Genomic DNA, 23,924 nt, shown 5'->3' on the forward strand with positions numbered 1-23,924 from the left:
TTTGTGCTCGTTTGAGCATTATGAAAGGCAAGCTTCTTCTGCTGTCACGCTCACAAAGCACTGTTTGAGTGTGTGTGTGGGGGAGAATGAGAGGGGGAGATGAAGGACCCACCAGGGGAATGATGGATACAACCTATAAATAACTGTGTAATAGTATAAACTGTGTTTGTCTCTGTGCATGCGCTGTGCAATGGTACACATAGACACCTACAAGAAATGTTGTGGTGGGTTTGGTGTGTGTGCTCACTGTAATGTTTTATGCTATGATAAGAGGCTCTTCACTGCATTATCAGAAGTCTGTGTATGGGGTTAACCTTTGGACCTGTATGTCTGAGTGGGAGGGAGGGAAGAGGGAGGCATGGTAACAGGGTTAGATTCTAAGCTTGACATTCTATCCCATATCTAACAGGGTTTGAATGGATTGTGCATCCCCCTTAGTTCATAGTCACAGTGACTGAGGACTGCACAGTAATGGTTCCTACCTTAGTGTGTGAATACCCTGTTCTCCCAAACAGAACCCCCAGGCCCTCATCTACAGTGCCTTGAGAAAGTATTCACACCCCTGGCCTTTTTCCAAATTTTGTTTTTATAGCCTGCATTTAAAATTGATTAAATGTAGATCTGGTGTCACTGGCATACACACAATACCCCATAATGTCAAAGTGGAGTTGTGTTTTTAGAAATGTTTACTTAAAAATGAAAAGCTGATAGTCAACCACAAAGACCAGGGAGGTTTTCCAGTGCCTTACAAAGAAGGGCACCTTCCTCTCCCAGTTGACGGAGAGGAAGGAAACCGCTCAGGGATTTCACCATGAGGCGAATGGTGACTTTAAAACAGTTTAATGGCTGTGATAGGAGAAAACTGAGGATGGATCAACAACCTTGTTAGTCCACAATACTAACCTAAATAACAGGGTGAAAAGGAAGCCTGTACAGAATAAAAACATTCCAAAACATGCATCCTGTTTGCAATAAGGCACTAAAGTAAAACTGCAAAATAATTTGGCTAAGAAATGAACTTTATGTCCTGAATACAAAGCATTATGTTTGGGGCAAATCCAACAAAACACATCACTGAGTACCACTCCATATTTTCAAGCATGGTGGTGGCTCTATCATGTTATGGGTATGCTTGTCATCAGCAAGGACTAGGGAGTTTTTAGGATAAAAATAAACGGAATAGAGCTAAGCACAGGCAAAATCCTAGAGGAAAACCTGGCTATCTGCTTTCCAACACACTGGGAGACAAATTCACCTTTCAGCAGGACAATAACCTAAAACACAAGGCCCAAAATATATACTGGATTTGTTTACCAAGAAGACATTGATTTTTCCTGAGTGGCCTAGTTAGTGTTGACTTAAATCGTCTTAAATCTATGGCAAGACTTGAAAATGGCTGTCTAGCAATGATCAACAACCAACTTGACAGAGCTTGAAGAATTCTAAATAGAATAATGTGCAAATATTGTACAATCCAGGTGTGCAAAGCTCTTAGACTTACCCAGAAAGACTCAAAGCTGTAATCGCTGCAAAAGGTGATTCTAACATGTATTGACTCAGGGATGTGAATACTTATGTAATAGACATTTCTATTTAATCAATTTTGAATGTAGCCTGTAACAACAAAATGTGGAATAAGTAAAGGGGTATGAATACTTTCTGAAGGCACTGTACATGGCAGTGTTTTAAATAAAAACAATCTGCTTGCTATAGCTGCTAGTATTTTTAAATCTGCTCTTATCCCTAGTTATCCTCTTGGCTTCGATATGTTTCCCTCTCTTCAGTGCTTTATGATCAATGGCTAAACGCACAGAGGAAAGACCTAGTACACCTTTTCCATGTTGTTGCATCACCATCCCTCTTAGTCCACCTATCCATATTTACTTTGACTTGAGCTCATCCCCCAAATCAACAAGCGTATGAGCAATTTGTTGCTTGTCAGTTTGTCATTTATATTTTACTCAGTCATTCCTGTTGTTAATATCCTTGTTCTCTGGGATTCACTCAGAACTGTTGCTAAGTCAGTCCATTGTATACATCCTCCAGAATATGAAGAGAGCAAGGATTAGCAGAGTGACATGGGCACAGATAATCACATTTCCTCAGCAGTGTGCAATACAGTCAGGACAGACTGCGAGTTAGATGCTCTATTAAGATAAACACAGGGTTCTATTCTAGTGTGAAGAAAATAAATGAATATATACTTACAGAAGTTTGCTGCTTATGCTGTTCAGGATGTCACATCCATTGATTCGTTCTGGTAACTGGAGCATGAATCGAAATAATCCGATTTTTGTTTTGTTTTTCAAGCATGAGCCCCGAGGTTTTCAGAGATGACAAGCTTATGTTTTCTATATGAACAAAATATTTGAAATGTGTGAAACATTTCAGTCTGCTTCGTATCGTTTATCTTACATCTTTTCACTAATTGCAGCCTTCAGTCTTCTCCCAGGACAGTATCCAGTCTCTTCTCTTTACTCTGCAGTTATTGGTATTCAGACCCCTCTTTCCTCACGTGGTGCATCTGTCCTTTGCAGAAGCAATGCGGCTCTAGAACATCCTTAAGTCTGTGTCATATCTCTGTTGGAGAGCAGCCTTAGCCATCTGACGTCCAACCCCGTCCTCTCAAACCCCCTTTTTCCTCCCAGCTTCCCCACTGTGTGGGAAGGGTAACAATCCCTTTTCACTCCCTGGTTCCTTCTGTCATGCTACCTTTTTTTGTTGTAGTCCTCCAGACAAGCCCAGGGAAAAGAACAGTGCTGTTAAAGTAGAAAGCTATTAACCGTAGACGTCAACAACCTATTACGATCGCATGTTTCACCTCTGTGGTCACCGTGCTTACTCACAACTCAATCGTTCTTTTCCCCTGCCGTCCTGTGCTGTACCAGTCTGATTTGTGGCTCTTGCTGCAGCGAGCGTGTGTGTGTGTGTGAGCGAGGGAGAGACTGCAATGTGTGTGCTACTGAGAGGGGAGAACGGAAGAGTGAGATGGAACGGGAGGGGGCAGGGAGAGCCTGAAGCAGTCCTGGCTTTCCATAGATGGGAGAGATGGAATTGGAATAGCTAGGAGAAAATGCAGAAAATGAGCATAGGAGAAATGAGTCAAAATGAAGAAAGGAGGTTTTGGAGGAGGGAGAGCCAGCAGCCTCACCCCCGGCTTTATCATTTATTAGCCAAACAGTTGGGCCAAAATAAGGGACGGCTTCATTACTGCTGGGATTAAAGCAGTCAGCATTCTATTTACACAAGCCCTTAGCAGACTACATTCAGCTGGTTATCAGTTGGTGTTTTCCTGTCTGCAATCGCCTGTAGACCACTGCTCCAGTGAGAAACATTATGGAGACACTGGAGTCTAATAAGGTAGCTTTATGCTGAGGTGTCTGAAATGGGATATTGCAGAGACAGTCCTGGTTGGTTACTATCAAGAGGCCTGTTTTGTTAAATCATCAATTTTCGGTTTAAAAGTCCTTTCATCAATTATTCAACATTTGATTACTACAAGTTGATCGCAATGGTCCCCAATGTACCCTGAATGTTAAGTGTGGTCGCGGTGGTGAGGAGTATCTTATTGTTCAGCAGTTTTTGGAGTGAATAAAGAAGTCTGATTGGAGTGCTTTCTTGTCTTCCCTGCTGTGGTCTGGGGCTGTAGAGAGTGAGAGAGAATCTGAGAGAATCAATACAGATGAGGAGAGAAACTACAGTAGGTTTCTCAACCCAAACAGAAGTGATGAAGGTTAATACAGGTCAACACCAGCACCATGGCTGAATCTGACAGCGTGGCTTTTTGCCCTGGAGTTTGAGGGAAGGAGACAAAGGAGGGAGGGGAGGCTTAGCTCCTCGTCCTCCCCCTGGTTCCATACATCCCTCTTGTCTCTGTTCTAATCTGGGCTAGCCGTGTGTGTGTGTTTTAGGTGAGGAGGACTGAGTGACTCACCCTCAGCCAGACACAAACTGGGGCTTTTTCTAGAGGACTGAGTACAGCCATGCTGGAGTGTTATGCGCACCCTACAGGAACACTGTTGTATGTGTCCAACCAATAAGAGCTAGGTAACGCTGCCCTCCTGACAGGTACACTACCGTTCCAAGGTTTGGGGTCACTTAGAAATGTCCTTGTTTTCGAAAGAAAAGCAATTTGTTTGTCCATTAAAATAACATCAAATTGATCAGAAATACAGTGTAGACATTGTTAATGTTGTAAATGGCTATTGTAGCTGGAAACGGCTGATTTTTTTATGGCATATCTACATAGGCGTACAGAGGCCCATTATCAGCAACCATCAGTCCTGTGTTCCAATGGCACGTTGTGTTTGATAATCGAAGTTTATCATTTTTGAAAGGCTAATTGATCATTAGAAAACCCTTTTGCAATTATGTTAGCACAGCTGAAAACGGTTGTGCTGATTTTAAAGAAGCAATAAAACTGGCCTTCTTGAGACTAGTTGAGTATTTGGAGCATCAGCAATTGTGGGTTCGATTACAGGCTCAAAATGGCCAGAAACAAATGACTTTCTTCTGAAACTCGTCAGTCTATTCTTGTTCTGAGAAATGAAGGCTATTCCATGCGAGAAATAGTAGTACGCTGTGTACTACTCCCTTCACAGAACAGCGCAAACTGGCTCTAACCAGAATAGAAGTGGGAGGCCCCGGAGGACAAATACATTTGAGTGTCTAGTTTGAGAAACAGACGCCTCACAGGTCCTCAACTGGCAGCTTCATTTAAATAGTACCCGCAAAACACCAGTCTCAACGTCAACAGTGAAGAGGCGACTCCGGGATGCTGACCTTCTAGGCAGAGTTGCAAAAAATAGATTAAGATGGGCAAAAGAACACGGACACTGGACAGAGGAAGATTGGAAAAAAGTGTTATGGACAGACAAATCGAAGTTTGAGGTGTTCGGATCACAAAGAAGAACATTTGTGAGACGCAGATCAAATGAAAAGATGCTGGAGGAATGCTTGATGCCATCTGTCAAGCATGGTGGAGGCAATGTGATGGTCTGGGGGTGCATTGGTGGTGGTAAAGTGGGAGATTTGTACAGGGTCAAAGGGATCTTGAAGAAGGAAGTCTATTACTCCATTTTGCAACGCCATGCCATACCCTGTGGACGGCGCTTGATTGGAGCCAATTTCCTCCTACAACAGGACAATGACCCAAAGCACAGCTCCAAACTATGCAAGAACTATTTAGGGAAGAAGCAGTCAGCTGGTATTCTGTCTATAATGGAGTGGCCAGCACAGTCACCGGATCTCAACCCTATTGAGCTGTTGTGGGAGCAGCTTGACCGTATGGTACGTAAGAAGTGCCCATCAAGCCAATCCAACTTGTGGGAGGTGCTTCAGGAAGCATGGGTTGAAATCTCTTCAGATTACCTCAACAAATTGACAACTAGAATGCCAAAGGTCTGCAAGGCTGTAATTGCTGCAAATGGAGGATTCTTTGACGAAAGCAAAGTTTTAAGGACACAATTATTATTTCAATAAAAAATCATTATTTCTAACCTTGTCAATGACTACATTTCCTATTCATTTTGCTATATTTTCTATTCAAACTCATTTCATGTATGTCTTCATGGAAAACAAGGACATTTCTAAGTGACCCCAAACTTTTGAATGATAGTGTACATACATAATGATTATTCAGCCTAGTGATTTTCTCAGGCGTTTCTTATCTTTCACCACATGGGCCTAACCCTCATTTTGACTATTATGTATAATTTAGATGGAAAATGGGTTAATCTATCTGCAGGAAATTTGAGAAATGATTTACCTGGGGAAGCTGCAGGGGGAAATTGAATTTGATTCAATCCATAGCTATTCAGAGTCTGGACAATGGAGGATGCGCGGCCAATGGCAGAGAGGATCTCTTCAGGACCAAGGACAGCAGCACTCTGAGCCTTACAGCACAGTACTGTCAGAGAGCAGTATAAACCCGCTGGGGCTGGCCATCTTGACAGCACTGTCAGAACTCTTGCCAGTTGACAAATTGTTCAATATTTGGAAGCAAACAACCCTGGCTTTTTGTGCCTTTTCTCTTAATCATGAATGGCTAATTTGGAAGTGGTGTCATGGATGCATAATTGATCACCCGGTCCAAAGAAGAGGCCTTGTGTCCCCCCCCCCTCTTTCCCGCCCACTTGATGCAGTCATTATGAAAACGTAGTGTTAAAAAAAACTAGCTTAGTTAGCTGTGATTTTGATGGTTTCCCAGAAAGTTCGTAACAGCAGGACTCATAAAATGGTAAGTACAGAGCAAGGAGTGTCAGGGCACAAGCTACATCCTCCATTCTTATATAACTAGAGAACAAGAACCATCTGTTTTGTACGTTTTATTTCTATCGACATTCAGTACCAAATGAATGAATTGCACCATACTGTAATCATAACGTCATACTGACAATGATGCAACTTTTATGAACAAATTTGTCTCTTCTCAGAAAATAAACTAATCTTATTTAGTTTGTGAATTAATATTGCCAATGCAGACTTGCACATACGTTATTAACTTCCTCTGTAATGTTCTTAGTTTGCTTTAGTCTTTTGGGGAGGGTTGGTTCTGTTGTAAGACCTGTAATTAGGTCTACATGTAGAGGAATCTGGGTCAGAGCTCTGGTGCTGTGTAGGCTTACTAGGCTATTTGCTGCTGTTTTGAAGTGTATGGTAGAATGGACTAAGGACTGGAGCAGTAGCCTATAGCTACTATCCTTCTCATTTCTATTATCTTACTCGCTCTCGCATTTCTTCTCTCTGTCTCTCTCTCATTTATTCTCTCTCTCTGTGTCTCTCATTTCGTCTCACTCTTGCTGGCTCTGGCTTCCTGCTTCTCTCTCTCTCTGTGTGTGTGTACCCCAGGGCACCTGGCTGAGACAGATGTGTAGCAGGGCACAGAGGAACATGCAGGGCATATGTTGAGGATTAGCTGGGATTCTGGGATTGTTTTGCTTAGTGATCACACTGTGTTTTCGGCACTGTGTGTTTTGGCCTGATAGTGCTCACAGAGGAAGGGACTCAGTGTGGCGGTATTGAGTGTTCTAAGCCATTTTGATTCGGGACTGACCACAAAATGACCCAGCCCTCCAAGACCATTTGCACTTGAGCTGTGCGTTTGCATGTCCAGGCACTTTGCCCTATATCTTGGTCCCTAGTGTTATGTATCATGCAGACTGTCTTCTCTACCATTTTGTCATGGTAACAGCAATCTCTTGCTTTTTCTATTTCTCTCCCCGTCTTCTTTTTTCCTGCACAGACCAACATCCCCTTCCTCCAGAACGTTCTGAGTAACGATCAATTCCTGTACGGCACCGTTGACACCCAGTTCATAGATGAGAACCAGGAACTCTTCAATCTCAAGCCGGTCCAGAACCGAGCCCAGAAGCTGCTGCACTACCTGGGTAAAATGATGTCTTCAATTCACAATTTAAAATAATTTATTTAGGAATTCTTTGTCTCTTTATGTTGGTATAGCTCAGGGTTGCCCAACCCTGTTCCTGGAGAGCTACCCTCCTGTAGGTTTTTGCTCCAACCCCAGGTGTTACTAACCTGATTTCATCTTATCAACCTGCTAATTATTAGAATCAGGTGTGCTAGATTAGGGTTGGAGCAAAAACCTACAGGACTATAGCTCTCCAGGAACAGGGTTGGGCAGTCCTGGTATAGTTTATTATATTTCAACTTTAGACACCACTTACTCAGTCATCTGACGTGTAGCTAATGATGGTCTTGATTCGTTAAAAAATTGAAGCTTCCCTCCCTAGATCAAGATGTGAGATAGTTAGTTGAATTCATACCTGGCTGGAATTAAAGCCTTTTTAGGGCACAACCGTTTGTTCAAGCATCGCCTACCCATGGAGTCTATTGTATTGTACATCACGTCCTTGACTCCACTGAACACTCTGACAACATCCGTTCAAACAAATGACACCTTTGCTATGAATAATTATTTACCAGTGCATTCGGAAAGTATTCAGACCCCTTCCCTTTTTCCACATTTTGTTACGAAACAGCCTTATTCTAAAATGAATTAAATAAATACAAATCCCATCGATCTACACACAATACCCCAAAATGACAAAGCGAGAACAGGTTTTTAAATTTTTTTGCTTATTTATTAAAAATAAACAAATACCTTATTTACATAAGTATTCAGACCCTTTGCTATGAGACTCGAATTGAGCTCAGGTGCGTCCTGTTTCCATTGATCATCCTTGATGTTTCTACAACTTGATTGGAGTCCACCTGTGGTAAATTCAATTAATTGGACATGATTTGGAAAGGCACACACCTGTCCATATAAGGTCCCACAGTTGACAGTGCATGTCAGAGCAGAAACCAAGTCATGAGGTCGAAAGAATTGTCCGTAGAGCTCCGAGACAGGATTGTGTCGAGGCACAGATCTGGGGAAGGGTACCAAAACATTTCTGCAGCATTGAAGGTCCCCAGGAACACAGTGGCCTCCATCATTCTTAAATGGAAGAAGTTTGGAGCCACCGCCTGGCCAAACTGAGCAATCGGGGGGAGAAGGGCCTTGGTCAGGGAGGTGACCAAGAACCCGATGGTCACTCTCTGACAGAGCGCCAGAGTTCCTCTGTGGAGATGGGAGAACCTTCCAGAAGGACAACCATCTCTGCAGCACTCCACCAATCAGGCCTGTATGGTAGTGGCCAGACGGAAGCCACTCCTCAGTAAAAGGCACATGACAGCCTGCTTGGCGTTTGCCAAAAGGCATCTAAAGGACTCTCAGACCATGAGAAACAAGGTTCTCTGGTCTGATGAAACCAAGATTGAACTCTTTGGCATGAATGCCAAGCGTCACATCTGGAGGAAACCTGGCACCATCCCTATCAGGATCGAGGGAGCAAAGTACAGAGATCCTTGATGAAAACCTGCTCCAGAGCGCTCAGGACCTCAGACTGGGGAGAAGGTTCACCTTCCAACAGGACAATGACCCTAAGCACACAGCCAAGACAATGCAGGAGTGGCTTCGGGACAAGTCTCAATGTCCTTGAGTGGCCCAGCCAGAGCCCGGACTTGAACCCGATCGAACATCTCTGGAGAGACCTGAAAATAGTTGACAGAGCTTGAGAGGATCTGCAGAGAAGAATGGGAGAAACACCCCAAATACAGGCGTGCCAAGCTTGTAGCGTTATTCCCAAGAAGACTCGAGGCTGTAATCGCTGCTAAAGGTGCTTCAACAAAGTACTGAGTAAAGGATCTGAATACTTATGTAAATGTGATACTATTTTTAATACATTTGCAAAACATAAAACCTGTTTTTGCTTTGTCATTATGGGGTATTGTGTGTAGATTGAGGGGGGGAAATACTATTTAATCCATTTTAGAATAAGGCTGTAACGTAACAAATTTTGGACCAAGTCAAGGGTCTGAATACTTTCCGAATGCACTGTATGCTATCTGGAGTAATGGTATGCTTTTCTCCCATATCATGTAGCGCTGTGAGTTGCCAGGGACCTCACGATACGATATCATCACAATACTTAGGGAACGATACAATATGTATTGCGAATGCTATTCGGTAATGCGATTTGATACCAAACATATTGCTCACCATATGTCTGCTGCAGAGGGACAAGAGAGAGCCATGAGAAAATTAGTTTTGATCATTCACGGATATAAAAGTGCTAAAAGTTCACTATTTAAAAAGAAGATGGAGAACAAGCTATAGGATGGGAAAATACCAGAGTTTTGGCACAGGTATAGCTGATTTAGCGCCAGCTAATGCAACCTAGCAAAGAAAATCGATACTTGGAGTCAAAGTTTCAATGTAATATCGTCCAAAATAATATTGCGGTATTTAACTCTGGATTTTTTCCCCATCACTAATATAATGTATTGGTAGGTTTTACATGCCTACGACAATGGCCAACTCAGGTTTTCTGATGCTCTCCTGCTGTCCTGTTTCAGGTCATGTGATGGTAAACGGACCCACTACTCCCATACCGGTGAAGGCTAAGCCCTCATCTATCGATCCTGTGATCCCACCCATTCCTCTGGGTAAGACTCCAAACATCACAACCTCCTACCAGCTTTCTGTGAAACATCTTTTTTTGTAGCAGCCCATTTTGTCTTAATCCAGTCAGTACAACATAGTAAAAACTGTGTGTATTTATGTGGATTAGGTGAGCCTCCGGTTGGGTTCCGTGACGTCCTGTTGAAGGAGGGTCCAGAGGGCTTTGCCAAGGCGGTGCGTGCCCACAAGGGTCTGCTGCTCATGGACACCACCTTCAGAGATGCCCACCAGTCTCTCCTGGCCACCCGCGTCCGCACCCACGACCTCAAACAGATTGCCCCCTTCGTGGCCCACAACTTTAACAACCTCTTCAGCGTGGAGAACTGGGGAGGTGAGGAAATCTTTGTTTACCACCAGTGCTCGCACTCTTTAAAAAAAATGTATTCTCTATTTTCTATTACCACACATTTTCCATTCTCAATCTGCGCTTTCTGCTTTGCTCTGGCCGATTCTGCCACCTGCCTATGATTTAGTGGCCTCATTATAAATGTTATATTTTCAAAGATCACAGTTGAGTTGAAAGGTCAAATAGAATTAACTGCTAGGGTCAATTAAAATATGACACTGCCTCAGGGCCGGGTTCACATCATTGAGCAGAGCAAGTTAGTGTACTGTACTGTATCTGGGTTATTCAGGGGTGGGTTCTCCTCTCCTCATGTCTCTGAGGAAAAGGAGGGCCCACTGTTGAAGTTGATATGGGCAGACTGACGGTACGTTTCTAAATAAAGACTGAAGAAAGGCTCTGCCTCATCTGTAGCAAAATGACGTATGAAAATACATGTTTTATTTGGGTAACTCTTTTTACAAAATAAGCTACAGGAGGTCACCTTAGCACCCTGAAAAGTGAATCTACTGTGACAGTGTTCAAAAACATTTTGATGTTGAGGGAGCTGGACATCAGACTAGGGAGAAAGTCCTTCCTTCTCTGTATGAATAGGAGAGATTCATAGTCTATTCAGGAAATCTGTCCATATACTGTCTAGTAGATACAGAAGCAGTCCAAATGCTGATGTTTATGGACTTTATCATTTACATTTTACTCTTATCCAGAGCGACTTACAGGAGCAATTAGGGTTAAGTGCCTTGCTCAAGGGCACATCGACAGATTTTTCACCTAGTCGGCTCGGGGATTAGAACCAGTGACCTTTTGGTTACTGGCACAACGCTCTTAACCACTAAGCTACCTGCCGCCCCATCATCAATGGAGTCTGTTGCTATGGCAGTTATTGATTGTTCCTCTTCTGTGCAGGTGCTACCTTTGATGTGGCGATGCGTTTCCTGTGTGAGTGTCCATGGAAACGGCTGCAGGAGCTGAGGGCTCTGCTGCCCAACGTGCCCTTCCAGATGCTGCTCAGAGGAGCCAACGCTGTGGGCTACACCAACTACCCCGACAACGCTGTGTTCAAGTCAGTACCTCTGCCCTGGTCATGCACCCCTTAATCCTAATTCCAACCAGAACACGTAAAGCGTCACCTCAGCCCTCGCAGTTTGAGGGTCATGCATGGTATTTCTTGAAAGCATCACCCTTGAACCCAAGGGCACTTCACTTGAAGCATGCACTCATCCATTTTTCAATTGTTCTGACCAGGTTCTGTGAGGTGGCCAAGGAGAACGGCATGGATATCTTCCGTGTGTTTGACTCTCTGAACTACCTTCCCAACCTGATGCTGGGTATGGAGGCTGCTGGGGCTGCTGGGGGCGTGGTGGAGGCCTCCATCTCCTACACAGGAGACGTGTCTGACCCCATGAGGCAGAAGTACTCTCTGGAGTACTACCTGAAGCTGGCTGATGAGCTGGTCAGAGCTGGAACACATATACTGAACATCAAGGTACTTTAGGGTGGCTCTGAACCAAACCCACTGATGTAGTTTATCTCAACCAATTACATGTTCTATTTATATTACACTATTTATAAATACTTTCGTCAGTGACTCGGGCATAAATAACTAAAGAGAAAGGAGTCGTGTCATGTTGTTGACTCCTCTATCCTCCTGCAGGACATGGCAGGGCTGCTGAAGCCTGAGTCCAGCCGCATGCTGGTTGGTGCTCTGAGGGACCGTTTCCCTGACATGCCCATCCACGTCCACACCCACGACACGGCAGGCGCCGGCGTGGCCGCCATGCTGGCTTGTGCCGAGGCCGGGGCCGACATCGTAGACGTCGCTGTGGACTCCATGGCTGGGATGACATCACAGCCCAGCATGGGAGCTATTGTCGCCTGCACCAAGGGAACCAAACTCAACACAGGTGAGCTGCCAGCCAATAGAGGACAACTAAAGTGAGCTGCCAGCCAATCAAGAACAAATATAAAAAGCTGACCGGTTGTGTACACACACACACAGTGGGGGAGCAGTGAACCACTTTTTCATTCTTTGTTGGTATGTTGTCGCATTTAACAAGGTAAAAGGCTGAGACCTTTACCCCCACGAAAGCATGCTACATTCAACAATGGCAAGGAAAACCAATGAAGAGAGACAATATTATGCAGTCATGATAAGTCATGAAAATGTAGCTACTGACTCAAGCTGTTTATGGCTGTAGAAATGGGTAGTTAATTCGTATGTATGACATCCTCAAGTGTTTTTAAAGATCCATTTTCTGTTTGTGACGGAGGTTACTCTGCCTAGATGGCTCTGAATAACACTTCAAAATGTGTTTGTAGAACCGACTGCAACAGCTAGTGACAATTTAATTATGCTGACGCTTAGTGCATATTCCCACTGCGGTTGAGAAAAAACAAACGACTGTCTTAATGGATATAACCCAAAGAATATGGTACACATGGGAGGCGATACTGTACATGTGCAGACGGTAATGTAAAAAGGGCCAAATGAAGCATGATTGTTGCAGAGAGGGGCAGAGAGAGAAATAGAAAGAGAGAAATGGAGAGAGAGAACTAGGGGAAAAGGCAGAGGGAGAGAGTGGCAGAAAGAAAGGGCACAAGGAAGGTCGCCGCACACAGCCGTCATTTCACAGCTCACATACAACCCTGCGACCTTCAGTTAATTGAGACATTACAGCAGCAGGCAAGTCTTAACCCGATGTAGTAACCTTGGCCTGCAAGGCTCCGTGAAGGTCTGTCTCAGCGTGGGAACAGGAATGTGGTCAGAACCAAGTTCCCCTGGCTGCAGCCAGCCATGTTGTTGCTAGGGGAACGGCGGTGAGACCAGATCATTGCCCTTGTGTTGAGGTGTTATTCAGGAGGGAATCCGTCAGCTGCAGGCTAGTGTTGCCTGTTATCACCCTGCCACCAGCCGTGACTGACGGTTACCGTGTGCTTTGATTCACGAACGATGGCAGACAAGGTGAAAGGCTGTTCTTTCATTCATATTGGTTCAATGAACAAAGAGCAGCAGATGAAATGGGAAACCCTTTGAAATATTCTCACAACTGATGAGCATTTAATCTAATCTCGCCATATAACTTTTTTTTCTTCAATTAATCAGGCTTTGATTAGCTGCTTGTAAGCCCTTAATTACTGAAATAAAGTGGCTGAAAATAAAATAATGGAGTTGCTGTTTGTTTGTTTTGAATTGAACAACACTTGAGAATATAATGAATTAGTCATGAGGAGCATGGAGGTAGTAGCTGCTCTGAAATGACTTGACCATGTACTGGTGTACGATTGGGGAATATTACGCTACCTGAGCACAATGAGCAGTTAACAGCTAGTTCATTGTTTCTCATTCTAATCCAGTTATCTAAATGTCCTCTTTAGAAAATGAAATATGGCAGGACAGAATTAGAAGACAATCAATGGTGTGAAATTGGGTAGTTTTCAAAATGATATAACCCAGACATTGTTTTGTTGGATGCGAGTCGTTGAAAGCGCAGACAGCCTAGAGGTGCAATTTAGCATCTTTGTTTTGCTGGTTCCAATGTTCCATTTCAGAACGTGTGTATCTATGGTCTCCAAATTCCCTCATTCAGGTAATTACTATTCAAGGTCATAAAACATAACTATAAGATGTCCTGTTTGAGTGTGTGTATGAATGCAGTTAGAATCCCATCAGAATGCTCACATTCTGGGAAAAAGACATGTTATTTTCGTTGTTGATTTTGTGTATTTCTCTAAGTCTACCTGTCTCCCCCTCCTGCTCCTTTTCACTGAGTACAAGGCTGCCTAGGTAATTGAAATGTCAGGGGGATGTCATTTGCCCAAGAAAATGTGGTATCAAGTTACAATTCCCTTCTCTCTTTGCAATGTTGCGCTTTAGTGCCATACAATTTTTATAAATGTATTGTAAAATAACTTCTAAATTCATTCCAAATAGGCTACAATTTGGGCATTCATGCATGAGACAGGATGACAAGACTGCTCTAATTCGTAGTTCTTCCCACTCATACCCTCTCTTACTTGTCTAAGCTCTCTCTGGTCTACAACTGCCTTGGTCCTGCTGACATTGGTCATATTTATTGGTAGTACTTATTTGTACTTGTTTGCTGAAAATCCTCAAGTGCCTCATTTCATCTTACTCTTTTTCACCTTTTCTCTTTTCCATGATCCCATCTTCTCATTCACATGCTTCTGCTCTTAAATGACTTCTGAGGTCTTCACTCCTTTAATCTTTCCATCCATATTTGATCTCTGCATCATGTTCTCTCCCGTGATGCTTATAGATCATCTTTAAGTCGGCTCTAGTCCTCTGAGGGACAGGAACTGTGGTCAATGTCATGCTCTCTCTCGCTTTCTCATTCCCTTGCTATTCTCTCTTTTCATTTTCCTCCTCTCTGCTGATGTTTATGTACCAACAGATGTGTATGGATGAAGGAGTGGGAAGCTTCAGATTGATGCTAATATCCAAGCTTAAAATTCTGTGGTCTCTGAGATGGATAGGGAGAATGTGTGTGGGTGGGGTGGGGGGGTTGTCTGTTTGAGTGTTGTCAGCTGAAGCATGGAGGTAATTGTAATTACCGCAATTTGATAGGTCATCGGGGTTAAATGCGCGTTCAGTGTATTGGCAGCAAAGAGGGTGCATTGATTGACTGACTGATGTTCTTGCTTTGGAAGCCAGTGAACGCGTAAGTGGCGGGCACCCACTGATAGACTTTAATGTATTCTCTGGCATGCCTCCCACATGCAATAGATTAACACAACACGTTTAACAAGAATGTTTCATTGTATTTGCATCTGTAGATGCCTATATACACTGAACAAAAATATAAATGCAACATGTAAAGTGTTCCCATGTTTAATGAGCTGAAATCAAATATCCCAGAAATGTTCCATATGCACAAAAAACTGATTTCTCTCAAATTGTGCACAAATTTGTTTACAACACTGTTAGTTAGTGAGCATTCCTCCTTTGCCAAGATAATCCATCCACCTGACAGGTGTGGCATATCAAGAAGCTGATTAAACAGCATGATCATTTCACAGGTGCACCTTGTGCTGGGGACAATAAAAGGCCACTCTAAAATGTGTGGTTTCGTCACACAACACAATGCCACAGATGTCTCCATGTTTTGAGGGAGTGTGCAATTGGCATGCTGTCTGCTGGAATGTCCACCAGAGCTGTTGCCAGATAATTTAATGTTAATTTTTCTACCATAAGCCGTCTCCAACATAGTTTTAGAGAATTTGGCAGTACGTCCAACCGGCATCACAACCGCAGGCCACCTGTAACCACGCCAGACCGGGATCTCCACATCCGGCTTCTTCACCTGCGGGATTGTCTGAGACAGCCACCCGGACAGCTGATGAAACTGTGGGTTTACACAACCAAAGAATTTCTGCCCAAACTGTCAAAAACCGTCTCAGGGAAGCTCATCTGCATGTGCATCGTCCTCACCAGGGTCTTTACCTGACTGCAGTTCGGCTTCGTAACCGACGTCAGTGGGCAGATGCTCACCTTCGATGGCCACTGGTATGCTGGAGAAGTGTGCTCTTAATGGATGAATCCGGGCAGATGGCCAGACAGCGTGTATGGCGTCGTGTGGGCGAGTGGTTTGCGGATGTCAACGGTGTGAACAGAGTGCCCCATGGTGGCAGTGGGGTTATGGTATGGGCAGGCATAAGCTATGGACAACGAACACAATTGCATTTTATTGATTTGCAATTTGAATGCACAGAGATACCGTGACGAGATCCTGAGGACAATTGTCATGCCATTCATCTGCCGCCATCACCTCATGTTTCAGCATGATAATGCACCCCCCATGTTGCAAGAATCTGTACACAATTCCTGGAAGCTGAAAATGTCCCTGTTCTTCCATGGCCTGCATACTCACCAGACATGTCACCCATTGAGCATGTTTGGGATGCTCTGGATGGACGTGTATGACAGCGCGTTCCAGTTTGCCAATATCCAGCAACTTCGTGCAGGCATTGAAGAGGAGTGAGACAACAATTCCACAGGCCACAATCAACCACTTGATCAACTCTATGCGAAGGATACAGTGGGGAAAAAAAGTATTTAGTCAGCCACCAATTGTGCATGTTCTCCCACTTAAAAAGATGAGAGAGGCCTGTAATTTTCATCATAGGTACACGTCAACTATGACAGACAAATTGAGGAGAAAAATCCAGAAAATCACATTTTAGGATTTTTTTATGAATTTATTTGCAAATTATGGTGGAAAATAAGTATTTGGTCACCTACAAACAAGCAAGATTTCTGGCTCTCACAGACCTGTAACTTCTTCTTTAAGAGGCTCCTCTGTCCTCCACTCGTTACCTGTATTAATGGCACCTGTTTGAACTTGGTATCAGTATAAAAGACACCTGTCCACAACCTCAAACAGTCACACTCCAAACTCCACCATGGCCAAGACCAAAGAGCTGTCAAAGGACACCAGAAACAAAATTGTAGACCTGCACCAGGCTGGGAAGACTGAATCTGCAATAGGTAAGCAGCTTGGTTTGAAGAAATCAACTGTGGGAGCAATTATTAGGAAATGGAAGACATACAAGACCACTGATAATCTCCCTCGATCTGGGGCTCCACGCAAGATCTCACCCCGTGGGGTCAAAATGATCACAAGAACGGTGAGCAAAAATCCCAGAACCACACGGGGGACCTAATGAATGACCTGCAGAGAGCTGGGACCAAAGTAACAAAGCCTACCATCAGTAACACACTACGCCGCCAGGGACTCAAATCCTGCAGTGCAAGACGTGTCCCCCTGCTTAAGCCAGTACATGTCCAGGCCCGTCTGAAGTTTGCTAGAGTGCATTTGGATGATCCAGAAGAGGATTGGGAGAATGTCATATGGTCAGATGAAACCAAAATAGAACTTTTTGGTAAAAACTCAACTCGTCGTGTTTGGAGGACAAAGAATGCTGAGTTGCATCCAAAGAACACCATACCTACTGTGAAGCATGGGGGTGGAAACATCATGCTTTGGGGCTGTTTTTCTGCAAAGGGACCAGGACGACTGATCCGTGTAAAGGAAAGAATGAATGGGGCCATGTATCATGAGATTTTTAGTGAAAACCTCCTTCCATCAGCAAGGGCATTGAAGATGAAACGTGGCTGGGTCTTTCAGCATGACAATGATCCCAAACACACCGCCCGGGCAACGAAGGAGTGGCTTCGTAAGAAGCATTTCAAGGTCCTGGAGTAGCCTAGTCAGTCTCCACATCTCAACCCCATAGACAATCTTTGGAGGGAGTTGAAAGTCTGTGTTGCCCAGCGACAGCCCCAAAACATCACTGCTCTAGAGGAGATCTGCATGGAGGAATGGGCCAAAATACCAGCAACAGTGTGTGAAAACCTTGTGAAGACTTACAGAAAACGTTTGACCTGTGTCATTGCCAACAAAGGGTATATAACAAAGTATGGAGAAACTTCTGTTATTGACCAAATACTTATTTTCCACCATAATTTGCAAATAAATTCATTAAAAATCCTACAATGTGATTTTCTGGATTTTGTTTTCTCATTTTGTCTGTCATAGTTGATGTGTACCTATGATGAAAATAACAGGCCTCTCTCATCTTTTTAAGTGGGAGAACTTGCACAATTGGTGGCTGACTAAATACTTTTTTCCCCACTGTATGTCTCGATGCGTGAGGCAAATGTTTTTTGTTTTGTTTTTTTAAGGTATCTGTGACCAACCAATGTGTATCTGTATTCCCAGTCATATGAAATCCATAGATTAGGGCCTCATTTATTTATTTCAATTGAATGAATTCCTTATATAAACTGTAACTCTGTCAAATCTTTGAAATTGTTGCATGTTGCGTTTTTATATTTTTGTTCAGTGTATCCCTGATACCTCAGTGTCATTATTCTCTGTCCTGCCCTCTCTTTGACAGGCATATCCCTGGAGAATGTGTATGACTACAGTGAGTACTGGGAGGTTGCTCGCGGGCTCTATGCCCCCTTTGACTGTACAGCCACTATGAAGTCTGGCAATGCTGACGTGTATGAGAACGAGATCCCTGGGGGCCAGTACACCAACCTGCATTTCCAGGCTCACAGCATGGGCCTGGGGCACAAGTTCAAGGAGGTGAAGAAGTCCTACACAGAGGCCAACAAGCTGCTGGGTGACCTCATCAAGGTGAGACGACTGGCCACCTATTCAAATTTAAGTGATAAAACTCACAATCCGCAATTCACAAATTGTCTTTGTGCCTTTTTAATTCTCTCTATGAAAGCAGATTTTTAAAAGGATTCTTCTGATTGAGGAGGAAAGTCGTTTTGAACTTCTGAATTAATTGCCCACTCAATTTCTTCACTCACCATCCTCTTTAGACTCTCTCTCAATGATGTGTGTGAGGGAGGCTGTACTGTGCCAAAAACTAAATAAAACAAAATGGGAATACCTTTGCAGAAAGGGGAGCCATTGATCTCGCCGCAGCCTAACGTCAGATTAACCAAGGAGCTTTGAGCAAGCTTATCTGTTATGTTCTCCACGCTTCTGTCTGATCTCTCCAATCAATGGCATCTTCTAGCATTTAGTCTCGCCTTGCTGGTTTTCATTTCCTAGGGCTAATTAAATGATCAGCGATAGTTGACTTTCTGTTCTTGTCCTCCTCCATTTCCTTTGTTTCCTTCTAATATTGTCCATATCACAGGCACAGTGAATCAGTCTGAGTGTCTGTTCAGTAGCGGACACGCTTACCTTGCTTTCATTATGCCTCTCTATTCTCTCTCCTCTCTGCTACCTCTTTCCTTGTCTTGTCTGCAAAAAAATCATTTTTCTCAAACAATTTCCCACTGTTGACTACCACACTTCTGTTTACTTCTCTCACTCTCTTCTCTTGACTACCACACTTCTGTTCACTTCTCTCGCTCTCTCTCTTTCTCTCATGCTCGCTCGCTCGCTCTCTCTCCTCTCCTGACTACCACACTTCTGTTCACTTCTCTCGCACTTACTCTCTCATTCTCTCTCGCTCTTTCGCTCATTCTCTCTCGCTCGCTCTCTCCTCCTGACTACCACACTTCTGTTCACCTCCCTCTCTCTGTCCTCTCTCCTCTCCTGACTACCACTGTTCACTTCCAATTTGCACACCAGCCTGGAAGTTACTAGGGTGAAACACAATGGTCTATGACAGATGGGCTGTAGCACCAGTAATGTTGTGGATAACATCTGTTGCTCGTCTCTCTCCACGTCTCCTCCGCCCACTCTGTGTCTCCCTGCCTGCAGGTGACCCCCTCCTCGAAGATTGTGGGCGACCTGGCCCAGTTCATGGTGCAGAACTCTCTGACGAGGGCGGAGGTGGAGGAGAGGGCTGATGAGCTCTCCTTCCCCCTCTCTGTGGTGGAGTTCCTGCAGGGTCATATTGGCATTCCACACGGAGGCTTCCCTGAGCCCTTCAGGTCCAAGGTAACACACACACACTCCACACCCACTTCACAATTTCCCAATATGCCCTAGTTTTTTTCAGCACCCAACAACATTGTTCTTTTTAACACACTGATGGGCTAATGTTTTCAAATGAAAACTGTGTGTGCATCACAATCTATCTCTCATTGGGCAGCTGCACTTACAGTAATCAATAGCTTGCCCTTGGGAATGGGGTACGGAGTGTATATGGAAAACATGTAGCTATTTTATATCTGCCTTTTCACAGCCAACCATAATGGCAGGATTTGTATTCCAGATGATAAGGTTTTTGTACTCCACTTACATTTCAGTCGATTTCTTTTATAGAACAGAAAAGGCTGTTTTAATAACCCAGTGCAAGATCCCCTTAAGTCATAGAAATACTTCGTTTGTTTGAGAAGTTTGCATTTTTTTTGTCTCCACTGTCCCTGGAGCTCGATCACAATTGTTTCTGTTTGAAATTTGAATAAATATAATTTCTTTCCCCATCTCTAAGAAAACCACAGTTACCCAGAAGCATTTCTCTGGAAGATCAATTGTTTTCTAGGACAAATTTGTGCCTCACATCACCAGTGCACAATGCAGTTCCCCTTGTTTTGTTTTCCATTGGACGCACAGTGGCACTTGAGTAATTTATTTTGCAGTTCATAAATAAATAGGCCATCTGCTTAGCATACATCATGTATAACAAAGGAATGGTACAGCCATTATGGAGCAGCTATTTCAGCCATCATTTCCAACAGATGCCTAGCATTATCTTTATTCATTATTACACTCATGTTTACTTGTGATGTTCAAACGTTGCTTGTAGCCTGCCTAGCTCCCTTTGGCCTGTTAGTGGCTGATTTCTAACCTCTGCTGCAGGTGCTGAAGAATATGCCACGTGTGGAAGGCCGCCCGGGTGCCTCTCTGCCCGCCATGGACTTCCAGGCCCTAGAGAAACAGCTGCGAGAGACGCACGGAGATGACATCACTCCTGAGGATGTGATGTCAGCAGCCATGTACCCCAAGGTGTTCCAGGAGTTCAAGGAGTTCACCCATCAGTTTGGCCCTGTAGACTGCCTCAACACACGCCTGTTCCTCGATGGACCCAAGATCGCTGAGGAGTTTGAGGTCAGTCTCACCATTTGCGTTCATTCATATTCTTCAAGTGGATGAGAAGTGATTCATTTGACATGAACTGACTGATTACAATATATTTGCTTACATGTTCTGTTTTCCTCGGATCACACTTCCTGTGTCCCTGTGTCTGTCAGGTGGAGTTGGAGCGAGGGAAGACCCTCCACATCAAAGCCCTGGCCCTGGGAGATCTCAACAAGGCTGGCCAGAGGGAGGTGTTCTTTGAGCTGAATGGAGCGCTCAGATCTGTCCTGGTCAAGGATACAGTGGCCATGAAGGTACAGTACATAGTTACAACGCATAATAACAAATTAAAGCTATTCTCACTGTTTTAGAAGTTGTTTAACCTCACCATTATATATCTCAATAGACACATTGGTGTTCCTGCAAACTCACCAAGTGTACTCTCTCTGACCCGCCCCCCCATCCAGGAGATGCACTTCCACCCCAAGGCGCTGAAGGATGTGCGTGGCCAGGTGGGGGCTCCCATGCCGGGGAAGGTGGTGGAGGTGAAGGTGAAGCAGGGCCAGACGGTGGAGAAGGGCCAGCCTCTGTGTGTGCTCAGCGCCATGAAGATGGAGACGGTGGTCAACTCTCCCCTCTCTGGCACAGTGGTCAAGATCTACGTCAACGCCGACAGCAGCCTGGAGGGAGACGACCTCATCCTGGAGATCACTGAGTAGAACAGGACAGGGCACCAGTAGGAACCATTAATATGAGCACAACCTTAGCCCCTTCAGTCGCACGCGCTAAAGTACAATTCCAACTGTTGAGAGGGAGGCGGGGAGGGAAATGGATCTATTTTTGAAATTCTGGAAAAAATATATAGTATGATTGATTGTAATCTATTAATGAACTAACGTTTATTTTTTTGTTTATTGGAGAGCTTCCTGTGGTGATTGCTCTTGTGATATGTATGGTAATCCACTGTCACTTTAGAAACTGAAAAGAACAATCATTAACCATTAATCATGACTTGGAAGGGAATTAAATCTAGAAGTTTTCATATTAATATATTAATGTTAATCAATATACGTCATTGTCTAATGCTTTCCTGAAGAGTTAAATTGCTGAGGCTATGCCAATATGAAGATGAATGATGCAATAAATAAGTAGAAAGCAATTGATAAGCCGTTGACATTCTGGTATTTAGTGTAATATAAACGCTTAATCTTGGCTAATCATGTTTTAAATTGCACAGTACACTTTAGGCCATCCCTGTATAAGCATCACCCTCCATGATTTTCATCATCTGATAAAATGTTTAAATAGAAAAATGAAAGTTAACATCAATGTAATAATATAGGTGTTCAAGCATAAAAAGTGTTCGCTTCCTAATTGTCCTCTCACTCACTCTTCCCTCCATCTCACTATGTTGAATGGGTAAAGATGTTCTAAGCATCTGCTCTCATCACTGTTCACTCATCACTGCATTACTTTCACTCATTTTTCCCAACCCGTTTTAAAAATGAATTGAGCTTTTACTGTAGATTTCCTTTGCATCTGAAAGTGCATAGCCTATGTCTTTTTGAAGCACAAGTGACTCAATTGACCAAAACTCTTCTTTTGGACACAGAACCTAAAATACCATAATTTGTTCGACCAACTGCCTTGCTTTGTACATGAATGTGAATATACTTGATATTCTGATACACGCTTGATATTTTGGCAACTTGTTGTGACTTTTTAAAGTAGAAATGAATCATACTTAACTGGGCATTTTTAGTTATTCTGGTACTCATTGGGACTGACTGGACACTGGTGAGATTTACAGATTGTAGGGGGCAGTTTAATGTGGTCAATCTGTGGTAATAGATTACTAAGGGGCTTTAGTTTGTAGAATACATATGTTTACTGTGCATCTTTCTTGCCCCCAGCTTTTTGTTGTTTTGCTTAGTTTCCCCATATATTTGTAAACTTGACTTGTTAGACCCCATAGAACTTGACCCGGATAACCTAGGTAGGCTATATTTGAATGTTACTGCTGTATATGGTGTCCTTGCAGTACATGCTGGCCAATGTCTGAGTGCTAGTGGGTGATGTTAAATGTTTATAGAGTCTCAATTTGTCAGCTGTCATGGTAACCACTTTGTGACTGTTTACATCTGGTTTACATCTGGGGTGTGTTGATGATCATGAGCACACTAGGCATTGTAATTGAATGCAGTATTTGCAGTGCAAAGGGAAATGTCATTGATTTTGTTTTTTACATAAAAACTCATAGCCTTGTCATGAGTAAGTAGCATCTGTAATCTATGAAATACACATCATCTCTTGAGCTACTGTCTTAGAATTGTTTAACATAAACAGTTGTATTAAGCCTTTGTAATCAGATGTTTCTTAATCTCATAACTCTTGTATGTGAAACATAGGACCTAAGCCCAGTAATAAAACAATTTAAGAATGCAACAATTGAGCCTGTTATCTTACGAGCTACATATAATTTTTGCGTACAGTACGCACAGTTATCTAAGGCAAATAGGAGACTTATACATAGGGGGAAGAAATGTTAGTGAGCTTTATAAGTAGATGTATTGTAAGCGTTAACATTACTACCGATATGTTGAATAGTAATGTAATTTGTATTCTAGAACCTTGCTGGGGATTTGTGGCATTTATCTCATCCTTCCATCCTTCTCATGTCTCATATCAGTTTTAAAATATGCAAATACTAATTCTGTGTAACCTCGTGTTCTTTTCAATGTGACAGAACTTTGAAAGAAATTAAAAGAGCATAACAGAGTTGCCTCGCTCTTTGTCATTTTAATGTTTTGATAATAGAGCTTGTGTGCAATGGTGCATCTAAGACTTGGTGTGCGGCTCTGTTCAATTGCGCTATTCTAAAGCGTGAAAAATGAGTTGCAGGGGTGTAAAAGGCAGTTGATTGATAAGGCCCACTCTAATGTAAACGGACAGGAACGACCCTAAACTACCAAACCAGATGGTGCACATCGATTGGTTGCCAATAGCGTAATCCCCTAATGGATACAAATTGATAGATATGAGG

At 43.4% G+C, this 23,924-nt stretch overlaps 1 protein-coding gene across 1 annotated transcript in view; it reads left to right on the top strand.

The window, feature by feature from the left end:
• The window catches only part of LOC311099505 (pyruvate carboxylase, mitochondrial-like), a 112,887-nt gene extending 89,227 nt beyond the window's left edge, over positions 1-23,660 (top strand). Inside the window, exons 11-21 of the mRNA XM_084140208.1 lie at positions 7,244-7,388; positions 9,919-10,008; positions 10,134-10,355; positions 11,274-11,430; positions 11,613-11,853; positions 12,022-12,271; positions 18,285-18,529; positions 19,619-19,798; positions 20,663-20,911; positions 21,055-21,195; positions 21,349-23,660. Coding sequence (XP_083996334.1) covers positions 7,244-7,388; positions 9,919-10,008; positions 10,134-10,355; positions 11,274-11,430; positions 11,613-11,853; positions 12,022-12,271; positions 18,285-18,529; positions 19,619-19,798; positions 20,663-20,911; positions 21,055-21,195; positions 21,349-21,600 — 2,172 coding nt within the window. The 3' untranslated portion in view covers positions 21,601-23,660. The remainder of the gene's footprint in view (positions 1-7,243; positions 7,389-9,918; positions 10,009-10,133; positions 10,356-11,273; positions 11,431-11,612; positions 11,854-12,021; positions 12,272-18,284; positions 18,530-19,618; positions 19,799-20,662; positions 20,912-21,054; positions 21,196-21,348) is intronic.
• Positions 23,661-23,924: the final 264 nt, after the last annotated feature.

This window comes from Coregonus lavaretus, assembly GCF_964263955.1.
Source record: "Coregonus lavaretus genome assembly, chromosome: 24".
NCBI lineage: Eukaryota > Metazoa > Chordata > Actinopteri > Salmoniformes > Salmonidae > Coregonus > Coregonus lavaretus.